The sequence below is a fragment of the Sander lucioperca genome, chromosome 3 (assembly GCF_008315115.2).
Source record: "Sander lucioperca isolate FBNREF2018 chromosome 3, SLUC_FBN_1.2, whole genome shotgun sequence".
Taxonomy (NCBI): Eukaryota; Metazoa; Chordata; class Actinopteri; order Perciformes; family Percidae; genus Sander; species Sander lucioperca.
The window spans coordinates 41,403,022-41,425,776 of record NC_050175.1 but is presented as its reverse complement, the minus strand read 5'-3'; the positions used below and the strand labels follow the sequence as shown (position 1 = coordinate 41,425,776).

Here is a 22,755-nt window from a genome sequence, read left to right as displayed (position 1 = left end):
TTATCCTCCTGCTACAGTTTGCATCCAGGAGGCTGAAACAGAGCAAGTTTTAAACGTGCTTTTAGCCTCTAACATGTTCGAAATGTCATTACAAGTGCCTACCCACGTGAAGTGATTCCTTCTGAGTGAACACAGTCAATCTGACTGCAGTAGATGTGCTAATTCAGCTCTGTTTAGTTCTGGTGTTGTGTAAAGGTGTCACTTTGGGCTCTGGTTAATTGTGGCCGCATTTGTTGCTATTTAAGAGCTTTTATAAACCAAACAGTCAATCAATTAATGGAGAAAAAAACCAGCAGGTTAATCCATAATAAAAAAGAATCATTAGTTGCAGTCCTATACAAAATAGTAGTTAGCTCTACCTCAACCAACTACAACCTGCTTTAACATTAATGCATGAGTAATAATAATAATCTATAATATATTGTATAAGGGTACAGTCACAAAGGTGATTTTTCTGCATTGAGTACTTTTACTTTTAATGAGTAATAATAATAATCTATAATATATTGTATAAGGGTACAGTCACAAGGGTGATTTTTCTGCATTGAGTACTTTTACTTGTAATACTTTAATATATTTTTCTAATTATACTTTTACTTAAATAACATTCTCAATGCAGGCCTTTTACTTGTAACAGAGTTTGTTGTTTTTTTTAACAATGTTGTATTAGTACAGTTAGTAAAAGATCTGAATACTTCCTCTACTACTATTACTCAAGCAAGGTACAAGTACCTCAAAACAACATTATTTGAGTAAATGTACTCTCTCCACTGCACTCCCTCCACCAAGTGTGGTTTGAGCTACTTTGAATAGTTAAACGTAATGTCTAAATTAGGCTGTATCAGTACTGACCCGGAAAGTGTGACAGGTTAGCTCAGTTTGTAGAGCGGGCGCACATATGCAGAGGTTTATTATATACAGTCTATGATTCCTCGACGCAGAATCTAGGGTTCGAGTCCGACCTGTGACGGTTTTCCTGCATGTCTTCCCCTCTCTCTCTCTCTCTCTCTCTCCCTTTTCATAACTCGGCTTCCCTATCCAATAAAGGCAGAAATGCCCAAACAAATAAAAAATAAATTAATCTAAGTTTAAAAAAAATAAAAAACTGACCCGGAAAGTGTGCGTTGTAAAGCGGGCGGTGCCGTCTTTGTACATCCGGTGGGTTCGAACCTTTCACAAGCAGCGAAGAAGGAGAGAGCTGCTAACTAACGACAGACACTCCGCTGTTAGCGTCAACCATCAGTCACAACAAGTAACACCAAAAAGCTTTAACATTACATTCAGCTCCGCTCGGGCAGTCGTGTAACATTTTGGCGTGACACATACACTAGCCGTATCCTGATCGTCTGGATTAATCACAGCGAAGGTAAGACTGTTGTGTCTGTTTGCGACGAGCTAGCAAAGCAACATTTCATAGTAAGCTTTTTGGTTGTTAGCTAATATTTTCGTTGCTAACGGAGCTAATTTCCTTGTTGCGCTCGGTCCAGCTGTCAGCTAGCCACCAGCTAAGGCGTTAACGCCAAGCAAGGAGTCGGGTTGATTTATTTGGTGTCAATTATGTGGCCCAATATTATGATTAATAAGAACATGTATATGTAGCGATTTTTAGCTGAATACGTTTAAAACCAGAGCAGTCACTCTGGCTAAGTAATGTTTGGCTAACGTTAGCTTCGTGGCTGGTCAGTCAGGTTTTCTTTTGGCAAGCTGGAAAGCTAACTTGGCTAACGGCTAGCTAGTTAATCGATGTGACCATCACTAATGTTAGGCTTTGTCCAGGAAACGTTGGCGTACAACTCGCTTCCTTGTTTTGATTTAACCGGAGGGCCCGCTTACAAAGGATCGGTCATCTTTATATTAGTCTTAGCTGCCTCTACAAAACACTTCCTCACGTACAAAGTGTTACAACCGTAGGTTACAGCTGCTTCTCAGTGCAAGGTAACGGATGCAAAGACAGGATGGCACAGAATATGAAATGCATTTAACTGAGGCCCCTCCTCAGCCTGGTCCCAGTGGGCAGAGTTGTATTGAAGCTAACTGGTTGCAAGTTATTCTGATTTTGTCAGGTGTAACGTTAAATGTCAGGTTAAATTGTAACGTTACCTCCCAATGTGCAAATGTTCTTTGCTCGTGGTCAAATACGCATACAGTTAGATAGTAGTCTCAATGCAAATGTTCCTTCCTCGACTGCATAGATGGCTTATTATTGAATCAATCGAGTATTCAGTTATCCTTCATCTATTTAAATAATTGGTTGGGGTCATTTTCCACTAAATGGCACAGGGCTATAAGAGAGTGGTGCAAACCACTTGTGAAGTAATTTTATTGAAGTACTGTGTATATTACTAGCTGGACATTTGCCCAAACTAGGTCTATGTGGAGCCATAATAAATTACTGCATCCTTTTTAAAAGAGTTCCACTTAAGGAAAGGCTTGGATGAAATAGTTTGTGTTCTGTTCATGAACCTCACTAAATGCAAGCCTGAACAAACTCACTGTTTACAGGCCTCAACTTAGGAACATCTACATTAAAGTAACATTTTGTGTGTGTTGTATTTAAATACACTTGCATTTCATTCATGTATAATTAGAGCATTTGCTTATTATTTGCAGATTTTGCAGGTAATTATTGACGTGACAAAGCTGTGGTCAATGGCTTATCCGTCATCATATGTGCAGTTAATTACTACAGAATGTAGACCACCTCAGTAAAGTTCAAGTAAGCTATAAGTTGTCTTTACAAAATTGAATATATTTCTGCTGATCATGCAATATTTGTAAGATTTTTAGCTTTTTTTTTAAACTCTGGAAAAATGAGATCATTGTCATGGATGTGGGTGCACTGCACACAACTGTCGTGTATATATAAATGTGGTGTTCTCTATGAATTGATGGAGAAGGAAAACTGTATAATCTAAACTCCCACCAGTTATAGTTTATAAGAGCTGGCTTTAAGGAGAGAGAGGCAGCTGTTGGCTGGCATTGCCACAGTAGGAGTCAGCATTATTGGCAGGCCCCCCTCTCAGGCTGATCTTTCCACTGAAGGTTAATCACTCCACTCAGAGCCTTTATGTATCTGTAAAAATGAAAAGAGGTCAACAAATGAGTCTTTTTTAATAGATGCTAATAAGCTATAAGCATCTCAGTTTCTCAAGATATTTTGACAAGCATAATGTGTGGACTGTAATCAAGGTTTCTGGAGTCTTAAATACATTTTCAATGGCACCATAGTGTGTTAGCCTACTTAAGGGGATGTACCAGTGAATAGTGCTGGATTTTAAAACCAGCTATTAACCAATTACATCAACTTTCTTAAACTCTTGAAATGTTTAGTTTTTGATTACCGGCCTTTTGCCACTTTTTTGTCAGTCTGCCTTGCTGCTTTGACTTTGTGCCAGGGATTAAACAGTATTGTGTATGCTTTGATGCTTCCTCTGCATTTCACTTGGATATTTCTAACAGCGTTGTGAAAATATTACTGTCATAACATCAACTTCCTGCTTCATCATTTCCAGTAGGACCAGAACTATGCAATGAAATAGTCTGACGATGTTTTCAGCTGAAAGAATATTGGTGATGTGACACAGATGTGAGATCAGCAGAGCTTATTGATTGTAGTCGCAACAATTCAATTCTGAGAGCATCTTCAGTAATATGACACATTTCTTGTTCATGCAGAATGAGTTTAATTCAAATCAGTGGGATATCCTCACGGTAGGGATAAGCAGTTATATTTGAACAGAATGACAGCGTGTGATTGTTCAAAATATACAATGGTATTATATATTAGTTTTTACACATGGTTTGTGCCCAATTGTACGTTTTGAGGTTAGCTCATCTATTAAATTATGAGTGCAAATTTTTAGGAAGCAAAAGGAATGACAATCAAATGTACCGGTATACATTTTAAAAATGTAAACTATTTCTTGCATTTAATGTTTAATATGTTTAATTAATCACTCAATGATCAGATTGATCATTGAGTCAAATGAAATGCCTTTATGCAAATGAGCACTATATCAAACATCACACAGTGCCATCATAAATCCAGGCCTCTACCACCATTAAACAGGCAGCTACATTTACCACCTATCTACTCTAGTCCAGCACAAACCCAACTAAGTTTCCACTTCAAAACTATGGTATGACATTTAACCTACAGAACAACAACTGAACACTACCTCAGCATTTCTTCAACATGCTCATCAGCCCAAATTTTGCACTTTGCACTCTCACCTGGAGAAGACTGTTTCTGAGGTGTTTGATTCCTGGTAGTCATGCAGCTCTGACAATGTCTTTTGAATTGAACAAAATGGAAAGAAAAGGGTTAAGAAGCTAAATCTGTAGTGGGATTTTAATTTATAATTTCCTTTTATGTCTTCTCTTTATGAGAAACAAAATGATCTTTACCTTACTTTTATAGGATGCCAAAAGGTGTGTATCCTCAAACATGCTCTCTATCAGGAGACATGGTGCCTCCACAGGGATAAAGGCCGGGGATTCCCCATGTTGCATCAAAACTGAAGAAGCCATTTGTAGCGACCACAGAACGTTTAACAGTCCAGTGGATTGCTTGTTGTTCACTTAATTAATTGGGCGGTCAGCTGATGGGGATTTACACATAGTTGCTCCATAACATTTATTTTGTAAATCCCTTTTACACACACGAGGTAAACAAAACTACAGGGACACCTTCTAAAATAATGCCATACACAACAAAAAATACTAAAGAGTTTAGTAGAGCGTAGTTTCAGCTGAAATTGAACGTTTACAAATGCTGTATTATAATGGGACTATTATAGTGGATGTCTTTACATTTTGCAGCAGTAGATATTACTTTGTCCACCCCTGAATCTAAATAATACAAGATTTTATTGCGACTCTCCTGTTCTAAAATTTTTTAGATGACAATGGGGTGGCAAGACTCTTAACCACTTTTTTGTTAAGTAAAGCTTTTTTCAATAAATTGTGTGTGTATGTATGTATGTATATATATATATATATATATATATATATATATATATATATATATATATATATATATATATATATATATATATATATATATATTCAAAAATGAACACACAACACATCCACTGTATGTATCAATAACCAGATGAAACCAGTGTTTCCTCTATGTTGATTTTGTAGTGGCGGCCCACCATGGCGCAATTTCTGCCACCACGGTATCAGAAACAGGGCTGTACAAAAAAATGTAGTCGCGGTTGCCTTTTAAATTATCCTCCCAACGTAATGCCCCCCCCCCGCTGACTGCCACCAATTTAACAACAAGTAGAACTATTCAGAGGTTATTGGGCCCAATGTTGTTGTTCGGACAGACCTACCCCCACTGCTAAAAACAATCCTAAAGGAATCACTGGAAAAGGATACACAAGTAGTTAAATCATACCTAGGGGCTCATTACAGCATATAGTGTGATGCGCCTTTTAAAAATCAAAGGTTTCAGTCGTTTTACTGCTTTATGTAGTATGAATTAAGTTCTTGTCCCACTTTGATGTTCATTTTTCCCTCATAATCCTCAGGCATGTCTGAACATGTTTGAAATACAATGTGGATGTTGTAATCTTCCTAGTAATACAACTGACAAATGCATAAAACAGGCAAAGAAACTGCACATTCAGTTTAGTGGTATTTGTTATAATGTGATATTCTCATACTCTGAATTTAATGTGAAAACACCTTAAAAGTAAAGCTGGCGTATCATTTGCTTCAAACAAACTGGACTAAAACTGGCCTTGGGTCATCCTTGTGCGTTGCGTTATCACCTTTAACAATAGACTCACTTCTCAAATCAAAAGAAGATTTTAAGATGGGGTAGAATTTAGCATAATTGTTGTGGAAAACAACATTTTGAAACATTTGATCAGACTTAATTTACACCCAAAAGCACATGAGTGGAAATAACAAATGACCGTCAACGTGACACCTCAGTGTCTGCTGACCAGTTAGAATCAATCATGCCTCTCTTCCTTAAAACCACACTTGAATCTTCAGTGTAACCTTATTATTGTAGTAATAACTTTTGAATAAAGTTGCAAGCTGTGTTTAGCATACACGGTCTGGTGAACAGACAGCAGCGTCCAGGGAATAATGAGTGTGTATTTATTATCCTGCGCCCACCACAGAGTTTGTGTGTGAAGATGGTCTTCAATCAGGGGAAACACCTAGCCGAGCTTATATAAACACTGGTTCGCACTGGATTGGACTGGCCTACAAATGTTGTTTGCACAATGGAAACTGTAACAGCTCACCATTTGTCGTTGCTGCAAACCTGTTTTTATAGCCGTGTTGTTCTGTTCCTGGTTTTATGTAATAGCAACAGTGCACAGTTGCCCTTGAGAGCAAACTAGCTGTCTTTGATGCTGAGATGTGTGCAGGCAATACTCAGCATGAGTCATCCGAAAGCCCACACACACAAATACTTTTCAGCAGCAGCCTTTCCATGCTCGGGAATTACAGCATTGTCATGAAATCATTAGTAGCTGTTTTTTATTTATTTATGATTTTTTTTTACATGCATTTTTGGGTGGCTAATTAATGGAACTGGTAATCTGAGAAAAGAGGCCTGCAGTTGATAAAACGTACTTCTTATTTCTAAGTGATTTTTGAATCTTACACTAAACTGCTTTTACTCAGTTATTTTTTCTGAGCACTTGATGAAATCCGACCAGTGTCTATCAAGTTAAGCTACGGTGTCCTTGCGAGCAGATGTAGCTTTATGTAATTGTTGACATAATATTCCCTGCTGTCATTGTCTGCCAGTCTCTAGCTGTGGGTGGTGGAGAGGGTTAGATGCATTCATGATCTCAAACTATGACGTTTGTGTTGATGTTAAAACTGTTTACTGGTGCTTTCTGTGACCACTGTGACTTGATGACTATCTCTTCAGCAGCTCTGTTACAGTAAGCCAGTCCTGTCCTCATTTAGCACCGTTTACTACTAAACATTGAACGTTTTATAAGACTCATGACCTTCAAATATGAGTAAAACTTGTGTTATGAAGTTAAATTTAGAAAAAAAATTACTGCACTTTTTCTTTTTTTCTTACATGATTTTGACAGTAGTGGAACTTTAAATGGCAAAATATCTACCTTACTCTTGCCATTGCCCACAACCAAGGCACTGGACCATTATTAAATAAACTTAATTCAATTCCAATTTCTGGTTTATTGTACTATATTGTGTTGCGTTACTTTAAATCTTGAGGTAGGGAGGCATGTTTTTCGGGAAATTTTAAGTGGCTAAATGTCTTCAATGTGGAACTACTTTAAATGGTATTTGCAATGCCAGTGTTTTCAATTTGCCAGTGTTTGGAATGGTAATTTAAATGTTCGTTTGACTGTCAGCTTTTGCTAAGAAGAAGCTCACTGGAAAAGGACCTGTCTACAAGCCTACTGGTAGTGTGTTCTTTTTTTAAAGGTTATTTTTTTGGGCATTTTAGGCCTTTATTTGACAGGACAGCTGAAGACATGAAAGGGGAGAGAGAGGGGGGAATGACATGCAGCAAAGGGCCGCAGGTCGGAGTCGAACCCGGGCCCGCTGCGTCGAGGACTAAACCTCTACATGTGTGCGCCCGCTCTACCAACTGAGCTATCTGGGCGCCCTTAAACCCAGTTTTGTTTGCAGGATCAGATTAACATTGGAGACAACACCTTAGGACCACGAAACCACGTTCAATGTGCTGCTCTCTGTGGAAAGTTAATGGCTTTGTCGTATCTTGTGTTTGCTACAGGTCCTCCACCTTCTCCTTCCTGTGCCAGATGTTGAGGCCAGCGATCAGTCTGTTCAACAACTGTTAGAGGTGACAGGGTGAGGACGGGGGAGGAGTGTCAGTTAGCTGTACCAGGTTTGGTCTCATGAGAGTGACTGTGCCATCCAGGCACTGCCAGTGACCAGGGCTGTGGCTGTGGTGGGCCCGGCCCAGGAGGCCTTTTTGTACATCTTTCCAGGCCCCTGCTGACCTGTGCTGCTCACACCATGGATCAACAGAGAGATAAATATGGCGAGCGGCCCGCCAGGAGCACTAAAGTTTCCCAGGGAAGCCGCAGCGGACACTCGTCCCGACCATCTGGCTCCTCCAGCTCATCTGGGGTTCTCATGGTGGGGCCAAACTTTCGTGTGGGCAAAAAGATCGGCTGTGGAAACTTTGGTGAATTGAAGCTTGGTAAGTTGACTCTAAATCTTGTGTTAAATGGTTCAAGACATAATAACTGACGAGTGAATGTGGACGTTTTTTTATAGCAGTTCTTAATGGTTCCGTGTGTAACTACAGTCAGTTGCCAGTTTATAAGGTTCACCTAACCAAAACTAATGCAGTCTTATACGATAGTAATAAATTGTTCAGTTTTAATTTTAACTGTTTTAGAGAGGTATCGATTCAACATTATATTCAACAATATTCAACAACATATTTTAAGGCTGTTTTATTAGACTGCATTCTCTTTGGTTAGGTGTACCTGGCAACGGAGTATATTCACAGTAGAGTTGGGGAAAAAAGGAACGCCATTGGATCATTTTTTTTTTTTGTTATAGACCTTTTATACATGGATCTTGCGAAATTTGCAAGAAATTTTAAATAACAAATCTCCACTCAATCAGACACAATCAGTTACAGAGTTGCCTATTCCCTGCTGAACCTGTTGTAAAGCCTTAAATGGTGTACTTTCTTTTTAAAGCCATCTAAGCCGTCTTCCCTGTCTTATTTCAGGTAAAAATCTCTACACCAACGAGTATGTAGCTATTAAACTGGTAAGTGCACACTTTCTTTCTCTGCTTGATTCCCCACCTCTGCTGATTTAAAAATCCTTTGCAACACGATAAAGTACAGCTACACAGATGCATAACTTGGTGTACCTGATTTTAGTGATGCATCGAAAATGTTACTAAAATTATTTAAAGTGGCTATATGTAATTTTCAGTTTGTGTTGATCCCAGCGGCCCCTTCTGACAAAAGCGGTAGTGTTTTTACCACTTTACAGTTTTACACAACAACTGTTCTGGTTTTAGTGAGAAATGTGAACGAGGTGTAGCTACCTGGGGATGTGTGTCTTTCCAGTGGTTGCTGGACTGGAAATCATGACTCCTGACTCATGCTTTTATTATTGCTCACTAGAGAGTAGTAAATACAGTAGCTACAATAGTATTAAGTTTACTAAGCCAAATAGTTTTATAGTTAGTTGCTTAGACTGCTGGATGGTGGGCAGACGCTGATGTAGCGCTTTCATACAATTACATTTTTGTTTTATTAAATTATTTTCCAGCTTACTTCTGATTGTCCCTTTTGACTAGATTATTATTGAACAATTTAGTGGGAAGTTTAGGTGGAGTGTAACTTTGGGGAAAGACTTAAGTTTCAGAAGTACCCGGGACAAAACCTGCAAAATGGAGAGACGGATGGTAACTTTTTACGATGACTGAGATAATGGAGTCATCGGCTGTCTTCTCTGACAAAGTTTTTGGAGGAGGAGAAAAAATTGAGCTGACGGGACATCATTTAGGCTACGTGTTTAAACCTTTTGTAAGAAGAAAGAGTTGCTGTTGATGTTTGTGCAAAACCGACACCCAAATCCACATCGCTGACGACGTTTGTGCTGCCAGTGCCAGTTAGTTTGGTCGACCTGGTTTTACACGATGGGAGGGGTTTCCTGGGTCATCCCAAATTCTGTCCTCACATTCAGTTGGATAGAGAGGAAAAAAAAAATATGAGTTGTTTTTCTTACTGATTTAACATATCAGTACAAATCTGTTTTTAGGTGTGTTTTTTCTTTCTTTCTTTTCAATGTTTTATTCCAGTTTGTGAGGTTCTTGTCATTAACTGATTACTGGTTTGGTGTCCACTGTGTAGGAACCAGTGAAGTCGAGGGCACCGCAGTTGCATTTAGAGTACCGGTTCTACAAAACACTGGGAACTACAGGTAAGGTCACAGATGTGTTTGCAACACCTCAGGGTAGTTTTGTTTTTGTGTGACTGCATGACAATGATTTGACTATTTTGGAAGATCAGCCCAGAAGATTGCATCATTTCCACAACAAGTGATTACTCCACTCAGGTTACGTATTGATATTAAGCTGGGTTGGCTACTTGTTTTAATCTCCAGGATTTTGTGTACGTGAGTTCGTCAATGCCTATGTGCATAAGAGAGTGTGTTGAACAGTGACCTTGCTTGACAATAGACTTGCCAGGGGTGCAATTCAATATGAAATGTGTTGACACAAAGCGTCTTATACACCCACAACACAGATGCAGCAGCTGCTGTTTTTTTTTTTCCTGATCCACTGAAAAGACTTCCTTGTTGTTATCTAGGCAGAATATGCAGGCAGTGTTGCACACAGTATTATGTTCTATATGTATATAAGGTTTACTGTCTGTGGTAGACTTAATGCACATGTCCAATGTCCAGAGGCCCATTCCATAAAGCACGCTAAAGAAAGTCCAACACCGGACTTGAATGAACCTAAGAAATCAGTAAGGCATAAAGGTCAATTTAAGCTCACACTATCAGACTAATTTAAAACAGGTTCAAGTAGTCTAGTCTAGATAATTGCGTTTTCACCCTTTTATGGATGGATGGATGGATTGATGGATGGATGATTACAGTAGCAAAATATCAGGCACACATACAGAATATACATGAAATGATAGGATAGAATATACATGAAATGATAGGATAGAATATACATGAAATGATAGAATATACATGAAATGATAGAATATACATGAAATAATAGGATAGAATATACATGAAATGATAGAATATACATGAATATACATGAAATGATAGGATGGAATACAAGAACAAATAATTTAAAATATATACAAGTTGGGAATAAAAATGTACAACTGTTTAACTAGTATTGATAAAGCTGTAGATAAAGCCATCGTGCAAGGTGCACGTAGTGCGGTTGTGATGTCTATGAGTCTTATCTAACACTCAGTGATGAAGTGTTAAAAAGTTGTATTGCCTGTGGTAGGAATGATTTCTTGTAGCGGTCCGTGCGACATCGAAGCTGTCGGAGCCTCTTAGAGAAGGTGCTCCTCTGTTGGACCAGTGTGGGGGGGTGGAGGGGGTGGTCGGGGTTATCCATGATAGATAACAGTTAGTTCAGTGACCTCCTCTTCACCACAGCTTCAAATGTGTCCTGTTTGCAGCCAGTAACTAACATACCATATGATTAAACATGTATGTAGGTCAGTGCCTTATCATTTATCATTGTATCATTTATTTTATTATCTATTTACGTTGATTTTGACTATAAACTTAAATGTTTCGACCGATAGTGGTTAACGACGTCAGATACAGTACATGGCAGCACGCCAGAAAGTCAGTGGTAAAACCATCGCGCTCCCATCGGGTCAGTGTTACAGGAGCTCTAGTTAAGCAGCAGTTTGGACGTATGAGTCTTTGTTGGTTTGTCACTACGAACGACCCCTTTCGCATTACACTGTCGTTTGACCCATCTCATAAAAAAAATATTGATTATATTCGCAGCAAGGAAATGTGAGGTTTGACCTCTTCAGTATGAAGCAGGCTTATACATGCTTACTGTGCTGCTTGTAGCAAAGGAATTCAGTTATTTAAATAGCCTTTTGTTGTTTTATTAAAGCATCCGTAAATGGATGACCAAAGGTACTGTCACTGCATAAAGCTAGTTCATGTGGTCAAAGGTTAGCACTTATACTTTGTACATGTCACCAGATGGTCTTTAATTATTTTATATATTTAATATGCATGCCATAAATCTTGGCAGATGTCAGATAATCAATCACTTCATGGTCATTTCAGCCAATATGACTGCTGATTCATTTTAGTGCAACACAAGTGTGTCTAATCTAGCACTCCTTTATTAGTTCTGATGTTTGCATTCAGCCAAGCCCAAATGACTCCACTGTCAAATGTAGTTTTTCCTGATACCATACCTGTGATGGTATATCCTACAATTCACTATGTGTTTTATTTTTAATACCTTTGAAATGATTCATAATGGCCAGTGGCGACAGTTTCTCACGGTGTTGAATAGTGATTACAACACTAACGGCACAAACGCTGACATAACTCCTAACTTTTTCTTTTCTGAAATTGTGCCTGTGTCATAATGAAAGACGATACAATAATAGTTGCTTCTCGACTTCTCTTCCCTTAACTCTGCTTCCCTGAGAATTTATCAGTTCGTCATGAAAGATTAGTCAAAGTCTGCTGACGCATTCTTTTTTTTTTTTTTTTTTTTAACAAGTATTTTTATTGTTTTAGAAAAGATAGAATGCACAAAATTCAATGCAATATTACAATGTCAATTATAACAAGACATCTTTCCGTTAACCCCATCCCACCCACAACAAAGCCCTTATGCCGAGGATAAGGAAAAACAAATAAAAACAAAAGGAAAATAAAAGCATGAATATGAAAGTAATAATAATAGTAGCTGACGCATCCTTGTCACGGCAACCAGTGACAAGAATCTTGTGAGGATTAAATGACTACAACAGAGAAATAAATTAAGGGCAAACTTTTTTTTTTTTTTTAGTCTTGGAACCAGAGGAAATGGGTAGGAACACTAGAAACAATGGAACAATAGAAGAAAAAAATGTAATTGTTGTTCGTTGCTCTTCTGGTAAAATGGTTAAAATAATAATGTATACATTACGCTGGCAGTCATGAATGCACCTTAAATGGGGCTAAAGATTGATAAGAGAGATATGTTTGTTCATGTTGCTTGTGAATATATTAATTAAGATGTTCCTAAACCACGCTGTCACAGTTTAGGGATGGCTTCAGTCATTGTTTGGCATGGAAAATAAAGCCAGGTTTTTGTGATGTATGGCTCTTGATGTGCTTTTTAGAGCTCTACATGCATCCCAGACTGGGAATATAATGGCTATTGTTTTGCAAAGGCAAGGGCTGGAAAAGGCCAACCGTGCGGAAAGTCATTAAATATTTAGAGAGTGGGTCTGCCTTTCTTAGTACTAACCTGCCTCTGTCCTCTCCTCCAGATGGGATAACGTGACCTCATTTCTTCTTGGCTGTGTGCTGGGCCACATTCCTCTCAGCCAATGTGGTTGTCACGGTGTCTGTGTGACACGGTCTTAATAAATTAATGTGGTTTAAATCAGATGCTCAATCAGGTGTTGGCTCTCGTGCATTACCAACCGTCACTGAATATTAATAAGGATGTTTCAATTAGGCATTAAGCATCTTCTTCCAGATACTATGTGAGAATATTTATCAGTGCAGTCAATAACTCTTTCGTTGCTGCTTTGGTTTTACAAGACAGCAGGCATTATTTTGCTGAGGACAAAATGTTTTTTTTTTTTGAAGATCAAACATTTTTGATCTTCGGAATCGGAATCAGACCTCGTCATGAAACAATACACCAGCTCTGTGACCATTGCGATCCAAAGTAAACATTTCCCACCGTGACACCACTTACTAGATTTTACAAACATGTAAAAAAAAAAAAAAGCCGGCAGACTTATCTTGGATGTCTGTTCGCACTAATGCGAACACATCTCTCTCCGACAGTGTTTTACTTCGAGTGAAAAAATAGGGCTTGAGAAACTAGAGAGCTGCGTTCTAGTAGACTTTTTGAGACATTGATTATTCTGCAGAGCCGCTGCAGTTTGCCTGTCTCCTTATTCTACGTATCCACTTTCATGACACAATTTTTGCACACACTTGACATAAACTTACAATGCAAAAATCCATCCATCCACCAATCTCTATGCTGACTAGAGACCTGGTGAATGGTGGGGTACACCCTGGACAGGTGACTGGTCTATCCCTGGACTGACGGGCATATATATAGTAAGAAAAACACATTCACACCTACAGTTTAATTTAGAGTCACGAATTTGCCTTACGTGCATTCCTTTGGACTGTGGGAGGAAACCCACACAGGCCCGAGGAGAACATGCAAACTCCACACATACAGGCACCGCACAGTAATCCTAACATCATTTCTGTCATGTTTTCTTCCATTATTCAAAACAACGTACTTGATGTTACTGACACGCTCGAAGAAATTGCCATTTCTCTTTCCGTAACATTTTGTTGAGCATAGCCCTTGTGAGGTGGCATGGTGTTGCTCTGGCATTAAGAATCTTATAATACAATGAAATAGGTCTACAAATTATTGGTGCAAAAGAAACAAATTAGCATATATATATATATATATATATATATATATATATATATATATATATATATATATATATATATATATATATATAATATAATATAATATAATATAATATAATATATATGCGCACACATAGAAAGTCATGGGCAGGGAGATTTGGGCGAGTGCCTTTCAGTCGGGCTTCTAACCAAATTCATATAGTCATATTCATTCATCCCACATTCTCTTATTCCCCTTTTTGTTGTAAAGGACTGCAGCCAGCACCTCCTATTAGATTACACAAATGCAAAGGGAAATGTGTTATTATCCTTTTACACCCGACAGACTTTTATTTATTTAATGGCTGGGAGAACTGATACATTTGTGAAAGGCTGCATAAAACCTTGTAGTTCTTTTCTGATCACAGGCCTGCCGCTCTGAGTAATGACATACGGATATGTCTTGATCCAATATTTGTATTTTTACTACATAATACAACTGTATAGTATACACTTAGTTTATTGAGTTTATTAAAATAAGTAAAGTATAGTATGTCTGGAGAATGTGTCAAGTCTGTAAGGTTTGAGCAGACATCATACCCAGCATGAAATACTGAAATTCAAACATGTAACAATCAGCAGCCTTTTAGAAGCTTACTTGCAAAAATATTGCTCTAATAGAGACAAATAAAAAAACAAAAAAAATGTGCCCAGTGCTGTTCTGGTCAGACGGCTGTCTTTGTTTGTCTATGCCACATACCGTGTACTTGCTTGAAGCACTGTAGAAATGTCTTGAAGACAAAGTTAAAACTACACCCAGGAATTGCTCTCATTATTTTTAAGAAAATTGGATGTGAGAAGTCAAAATTGGTACCTACAAAAGTGGTAGTTTTAAAGTTTGAGTCTTCCTGTACAATTAGAGTATACTTTGCCGTACAGGACACACATATTTGATCTTATATGAGGACCGTTTTGCTGTAGATAATGATCGTTCTGCTATCCCCGGTTTCCCTTTGCTAGTAAAAAGCTTGACCAACCTTGTTTTCATTTGAACGACCGTTTATCCACTTATTTACAGCACATCTTCAATCTGACGCATTTTTAGGCCTCCCACAGGCTCCCGGGGTTTGTCACTCATTCCTATGGTACAATTAGCAACCCACAGAACTGCATAATGGTGTCCAGAAACACAAGATGGAGCACAGCATGACTCCTACATGTCCATATGCTAGCTGACAGCATTAATGCGACCTTTCATGCTGCAGTGGATTTCTTATTACCCAGCTGGCAAGTCAAATGTCTTCAGCAGCATATTCAGTATAAATATGTAAACACACTACATCAGTATTAGTATTTAGTTTTCTCATTATCAGGTCCTGCTTAAATAATTTGAGCAAAAATAAAATGTTTATGATGGCAATTTGGTCCCTTTACTAAACTTTATTGTCCAAACTCATGTCTTAGAGCCGTCTCCTTCGTCGTGGCACACAAAACATGAATGAACTGAGCACACAACCAATACAGTATATAGTCAGCTGGCAGCCTGTCCAACATTTTCACCTGTATGTGTCCAGAGGAAAATAAATCATCAAGCCTGTACATAGACTGAGATATAGTACATATGTTAAGGACAGAAATGAAATGTACCAGCTCTCGTCTAGGGAGTTACTAAAAAGAAAATTAGAAATAGTTTAGTGCAAAAGCGGCTCTAATCAGTATATTTGTGTTAACAATGGATCAAATGATTACGTGTAATGTGAAAGGGGTTACTCATAGTGACAGAATATTCTCACAAAGTTCAGTTCCGTTCTCCTCAGCTCTTGTAGCGTCTTTACCCTCAGCTTATTGTTTTGGTTTTAAGGCCAGCAACTTTAACTGTTTTGGTTCACTCTCACGCTGATTAATCTACAGTACAATACTTACTTGCCCAGCTAAAATTACAGGCAGATGTTAGACAGAAGTTAGGGGCTAGCTGGTGAACATATTGGAGCATTTAGCAGCTGAGGAGCCAGACAATTTCCTCAAGAGTTGGTGGAGACCACAACAAAGCTAGAAAGAAAGTAAACATTTGACTCCAAATGTATTCCAATGCCGCTCTGTCTCTCATATTCACCATATCAACTTTATAAGGGGATGATATGTCAGTGTTGTGTTTACAGCTTAATGCACAGCCACCATGTGGCCAAATCAATGAATGCAGATTTAAATCTTTTTTTACAATGATATCCTCCATTCACAGGTGAGGAACAATGGCAAATATGATAACATATACATATATGCACCTCATATATACAGTACATAAATAAATATATATTGCTCAAACTAGGGCTGTTAATCGATTCAATTTCGCTAAAAGGGCCTGAAAAGTCGCTAAATCCAGCGAGAAAGTCGCCAAGTTGGCAACACTGTTCACAACATTACTGCTGCCGCTTCCTGATTTCCCAAACTACGGCGTGAAATCACAGAACATGCATGCGTTAATCACGCGTTTAAAAAAAGAAAAAGAAAAAAGAGTGCCGTTAAAAGGAAGTTGCATTAACACGTTAATTTTGACAGCCCTAGCTCAAACATATACACACATCACCGAGTATAAACACAAGAGAAACAAAGCTACTATGTATACAGTAATGCTCCCAAAGAGTCTTTCTTATTTCAGAATCTGCAGATACTCAATGTTAAAGGACGGGATTTAGGAACGGGGACATCTTTCTTCTTTTAACTTCTAGGCAATTAATAATATTTTACACAGCTGAAGCAGTCTGATGAAGCTCTGTGTGATTGAATCTCCAGCATTTCTTTGAAGTTTCTTGAGTATGAAGGGAAGTTTTTTAATAGGACTCTGACTAGCACTAAGCAAAGGCAAACTTTGAATCATGCTTCCCCCGAAGGCAATAAACAGTTTGACCTGATTTCCTGTTCTTTGAAACTAAAGTTCAGGACTTGGTCAGGAAGACAAAAAAGAATACAGTCAAATCTGTATTCTTTTTTGGTGATACAAGAACAATTCTAAATAAGTAGGAGTTGTATTTGCTTGAAACTTCCTGCAATTAGATTTATTAGAATGTTATACTGTGTGTGCAGGATAATAAAGCTTTTGTTATAAATTTAGAAATCCCCTTTGTGTGCCATCTGTCTAATTGCATGAAAAACTGCAGGAATAAAGGGACAGTTAAAACGGTTCACACCCTGCCATCACTTTACGTTTACAATTTTTAACAGTACGAGGGGCTTTAATTCCCAGATCGCCAGCATTACAAACAACCCATACGAAGGAGTATAAGGGTCAGATCGCCGGCCCAACCATTAACTACTGTTGCATTAGACTGACCACACAACACTAAACTGCACTGTGACAAGAAGTAAAATAAGAGCCAAGGTGACAGATGGAAAGGATTTTGGAGCAATTAGAGTGAATAGAGCAAAGAGGATATGATTCAGTTGGGAGGATGTGATATAAGGGAGTAAAAAGATTAGTTATCAGCCTGCAGTAGAGGAGTGACACAGTGTAATTTGTGGGCACTGTGTTGTATTTTACATCAGGGTAAATGTTTACCTAGCAGCTTTCTCTGTTCTCAGTAACCTTGTGATGCCCCTCCTCCAGACCAGCTTGAGGCCTGTTATGGTTCACTTTAGACCTAACTTAGAAATATCATTAGTCAAGGGCGACAGGAATAATAAACACTTTTGCCTCCCTAATATGTCCAGTAGTATATACATATAACTTACTTTGAAACCATCCAGCAAATAGACGGTACCGTATGGTGATTTAACGTCACCGCTCATTTTACACACCGTTTAACAACAAAACAAAACGCTGAGTGAACATTACTAGGTACGTTTTTCATGTTGGTTTTGAGCGGTATGTATACCGCTGAAAAACGTAGCCTGGAAAACGGTTTTAAAACAGTAACGTTAATACAACGCGTCGGAGGAATACAGCGTTCTCCTGCAGCGGGGCCGTCACCGCAGCGTTCGCTAACGTTAGCTTCTTGTCTCATCTGGGGTTTGATAAACGGTAAATTAATCAAATTCAGTGTCCACAATGCTATTTTCCAATAAACTGTAGCTGTCATATTTCACGGAACCCGCGCGAGTGTGGATTTCATGTCGCGGCTTTCGTCGCCGTTTGTCACTTTGCCTAAGATTGAGTAACAAGTAGTACTCGCCCTGCTGTTTCTTTGGTTGCCATGACTTCACGAGTGATGACGTCCTGTCACTGTTCCAGTTGCTCACCCTAAACATGGATGTATTAAGAGAACGACCCTAAAGGGGAGAGAGAGCGGATGACCGTTCGCTTGAGAGAAAGCCGCCGCGGTAATATCAATATAGAGGAAACGCTGTAACTGGAAAACATCGAAGGCATATTCTACTTTTTTCATCTACTACTACTACTACTGTTGAATGAAAAGCAACTCGCTACTAGTTAGTAGTTGCTTTTCCTCCAACAGTTTGCTATCTAAGATATTTACAATGATCTTGCATATTTTGGATGCACGTATTTAAACAATAAAGACTTGGGATTACTAAATATAAGGATTAGTACAGGTGTGTTCACTGAGTTGGGATTTTTGTCTCTTGTAAGTCTAATTTCTTTCTCCTTGTGTTTCAGCTGAAGGCGTGCCCCAGGTGTTCTACTTTGGACCCTGTGGGAAATACAATGCCATGGTTCTGGAGCTGCTGGGCCCAAGTCTAGAGGACCTCTTTGACCTTTGTGACAGGACCTTTTCACTGAAGACTGTCTTAATGATAGCTATTCAGCTGGTGAGTTCAGACTGGTGACTGACTGGCGAAATGTTAGTATAAAACTGAACACTTTGTGCACATGTTTGACAATAAAAGCCATCCAGGATTTTGAAAGTATTCTGCCCCCTGAATCACTGGATGGCTTTTGATGTGAAACAGATGGAGAAACTTTGACCATTTCTTTTTAAACACGTAGCCTACCTGTCTAGTTTGTTTTTGCTGGAGCTTTCAAGCACATCTCAGTCTTTCTTAGCAGGCAGCGTTTGTTCAGTTTACAACTCAAACTTGATTCAGTTGACATATGAGCAAAAAAGTGGACCTACAGTTAAGAGGCTTTTGCAAACTGTCTTGAAGGACAAGAATGAACTTTCACGCTCAAGATGGAGCCTGTGTTGTGTTTCCTTTTTATTAAGCAGTATCACACAAGAGGAAGTGCTATTGTTTATTTTGTTGTTCAGTCCTAGGCACTAGGCAGGGTGCCGAAGGTAATCAGAGTCGTGATGATATTCAGTACAACAGCGTTGATGTTGCTTAATTAAAGGAAACCCAACACGGCAGTTGCTTTGGTGGCATGCGTGGTTGCGAGCGCCGCTCAGCAGTCGTCATGAATTTAGCAGGAAAAAAAGCTTGGAACCCAACTTTCTAGTGCAAGGTTTGCACTAGCAGGTTAAGTAGCAGTTACGATTGTATAGCCTATTTTTCTTTTACCATGCAACAAACTTTTTTTTAAATTGCTTTTTATTTTATTTTTTAAAATAACATTGTTTCTATCAGGTCAAGATTCTTATCGTCTGTTAAACGGTTAACCATTAACATCCTTACTTTGCGGTGCAAAGTTTGTTACTATCTGAGATAGGTAGGCTAATGACCCTTGATGTAATTAACGGTTAGAACACTTGTAAAGAGGAGTGATACATAGTATAGTTAAAAGGCCCAGTAATGTTATACTGTATATCAGCACTCATGGAATGCCTTTTGTCCAAATTCATTACTTAGTGTGAACTGTTATATAACAGCAAATGGCAGAAGCGGCAAATTGTAAATACTGGAGAGAGTTGTCTCCCCCAGCCCCTCCTCCCCAGACTCGAAGTTCATAGAGGTTGCCAGGTTGAGAACATAGCATTCAACAATGTTGCTAGACGCTAGTCTCACATAGCCAGACATTACTCCACAGCACAGCAGAGTAGCTAATGTTAGATGCTGGCTATATGGTCATAAAAGCCTGTGCTCATGCGGAGCTCACGGAAACACCACAGCCTGGCCGTCCTCTCTACTAGACGGACAAACACCCTTTCTCGGCTTGAAATTACAGCAACAGACGTTAAAAACACCACGGCTTCGCCGTCCTCTCTACTCGACTGACTGACACACTTTCTTGGCTTAAAGTGACGGCAAAATCCGCTAAAAACACCACAGCCTCGCCGTCCTCTCTACCCAACGGACAGACACCCTTTCTTGGCTTAAACGTACTCACCGTTTGTCGGGTACGGCTGCTGAACAGGCTACAGGGTTGTCAAACTTGCAGTTTCTGTCCAGTGTTGGGCAAGTTACTTCCAAAATGTAATGCATTATAGATTACTAGTTACTGTCATTTGAGAGTAATTAGTTATATTACAATATTACTATCTCTGAATTGTAATGAGTTACACTACTTTTGCATTACTTTGGAGTTACTTTCACCAAAATAACAGGGGAAGTTTGATTTGGCAGCTAGCTTGTGAATTTCACCACCGGATCAATAAAGTCTCCTCTTTATCCACTTTAATACATCATAGATTATTCATATTTTGTATAATTAATATAAATATGCAAAGTAACTAAAGCTATACAAATAGATAAGTAAAACGTATAATAGGCAAGTAGGAGAAAATGAAAATACTCAATTAAAAGTACGGCATTGTTGTAAAATGTTTGTTTATAGCACTTCAATAAGAAATTCATGTTGTTTAGTTTAAAACACTCTAAAGGAAATGTTCAATTATAGTGTGATTAAAACTCACTATTAACATTATTTACAGTACTTGATTTACAGCTGATTTGTGAAAAGGTAGCCTACACAACCTTATTTAACAGTAATTTAGTTTTACTGCGAACCGTCACAGGAAGTGCTTTTATTTTGAAGTATGCTATACGGAAGTTATCTGTTGTGTAGCCTACTCTTGCTAGCTTGACTAACTGAGATGCAACATGTCCGTCAGGCTCAAGTTGTTCACTTTCTTGTTTGTAAAACTGCAACATATTGAACAGTAAATGGTCACAGTAAAAGACAAGCGTTTTTGGTCGTCATTTGAAGCCATTCCACTACAGGCAGAGTTACTCTCCACGGCTGATAAAATGCAATGATATTTACGTGTAGCAAGCCTCATCATTAATTCCCGAAATGTTTATATCTGTCAGCTGCTGATGTACCGTCACCTGTTGGGACATACATGCTGTCCGTACCGTCTCTGGTTCTGACCACGGGAACAGAAACAAGACAGCTCACTTCAACGCAGCGTAATAACTCCTGAAAATAATATCCATCTCGCAAATGTATTTGTCTCTGCAGTCATCTCAGCCATCGAATACAGCGACAGGAAAATAATACGGCTTTTTTTTTTTTCCTGTGAAGAAATGTGTCGCGGTGTTGGTGAATTCTTAAAAAAAACCAATGCACCACTAAATGTTGCGTTAAAATGCGTTGTAACTCGCGTTACTGAGATTGTAACGAGTATAATATTACCGAAATTTAATTAGTAATGCGTTATATTACAGCCTTACAGCAAAAAGGAATACATTACTGTAATTGCGTTACTTTTGTAACTCGTTACTCCCAACACTGTTTCTGTCATAGGTATGTCGGTGGTTGTAAACAGCCGTGGCCCGCTTGCCTGGTCCTCCGGTAACGTTAGCAGTTATCGCGTGTTAGCATGGCGGCTTTAGCCAGGACCAGTCGGGGTCACTTCACCGGCTGTGTCTCAATTGTTTTTGAAAATAACTAACTTGAGTACTCTATATAAGTCAATGTGAGTACACGAATGTTGAAATGACTGAAAATGCCCGTCCCTAGTAGCCGTGATAAATTAGCCTGAAGCTAATGTTCAGGAGGAAATTAGCCAACTCCACGTCCTTTTGGGCTCTAAGCTGTCTCCATCTTTCAAATACATATTTTTACAATATTTACCCAGGTTTTATTCCGTCTCTGGTCATGCAACTGTTTATAAACATGCCAAGGTTTTTTAGGTTGGGCAGAATCTATCTTTGTTGATCCCGTACTTTTGTTTGCTGCTTTCATGGATGTAGCGTGCTGGGTTTACATTTTTACAGGTGTATCTGGCAACCCGGAGGGGCTGTCAAAATGGGCAGTTTATAACAACACATAGGCCAAACACAAACAGACATTCTGTCACAGAATGGAAATTTCAAAGGAGAAAACACTGGCTTTAGCATTGGTGTCAAAAAAAAAAAAAAAAAGTATTTCAACTTTGCATGTTTCCTTAATACCTGATCACACATTGTGGTCGTTTTTGGATTTAATACAGTATTTATATTACATATTGCACCTTTTAACATACGTCCCACAAAGCCTAGTACAAAATAATGTACTATATTCAATAAACTGCATAGCTGTTTTACAGTGTTTGGGTACATTCAGCCCACCAATATATACATTATTTTTATGCTGCTTACAGAGGTCCATGGAGCAGGTCGACTACCAGTGCAGAGTCTGCAAATTAGCAATCTGTCAGTATACACATACTATTGATCAGAGTCATGTAGGCTGTCAAAAAGAGCAAAGCCATCACTGAATCTCATTGAGTCTGAGTGGCTCAGAGGGTGTTTTCTTCCAGTCTTTTAGGCGCCTCAGACATCTCAAAATTTCTAGCATTTCATTTTGTCAGCA

The 22,755-nt window shown here is 38.7% G+C and overlaps 1 protein-coding gene across 4 annotated transcripts in view; it reads left to right on the top strand.

Annotated features, from left to right (window-relative positions):
- The first annotated feature begins 1,110 nt into the window (after positions 1 to 1,110).
- Positions 1,111 to 22,755, top strand: part of csnk1g1 (casein kinase 1, gamma 1) — a 46,255-nt gene continuing 24,610 nt past the window's right edge. For all 4 annotated transcript variants that reach the window (XM_031290052.2, XM_031290051.2, XM_031290050.2 and 1 more), the window contains exons 1-5: positions 1,111 to 1,366; positions 7,751 to 8,182; positions 8,726 to 8,766; positions 9,863 to 9,932; positions 18,739 to 18,890. In XM_031290052.2, coding sequence (XP_031145912.1) covers positions 7,996 to 8,182; positions 8,726 to 8,766; positions 9,863 to 9,932; positions 18,739 to 18,890 — 450 coding nt within the window. In that variant the 5' untranslated portion in view covers positions 1,111 to 1,366; positions 7,751 to 7,995. The remainder of the gene's footprint in view (positions 1,367 to 7,750; positions 8,183 to 8,725; positions 8,767 to 9,862; positions 9,933 to 18,738; positions 18,891 to 22,755) is intronic.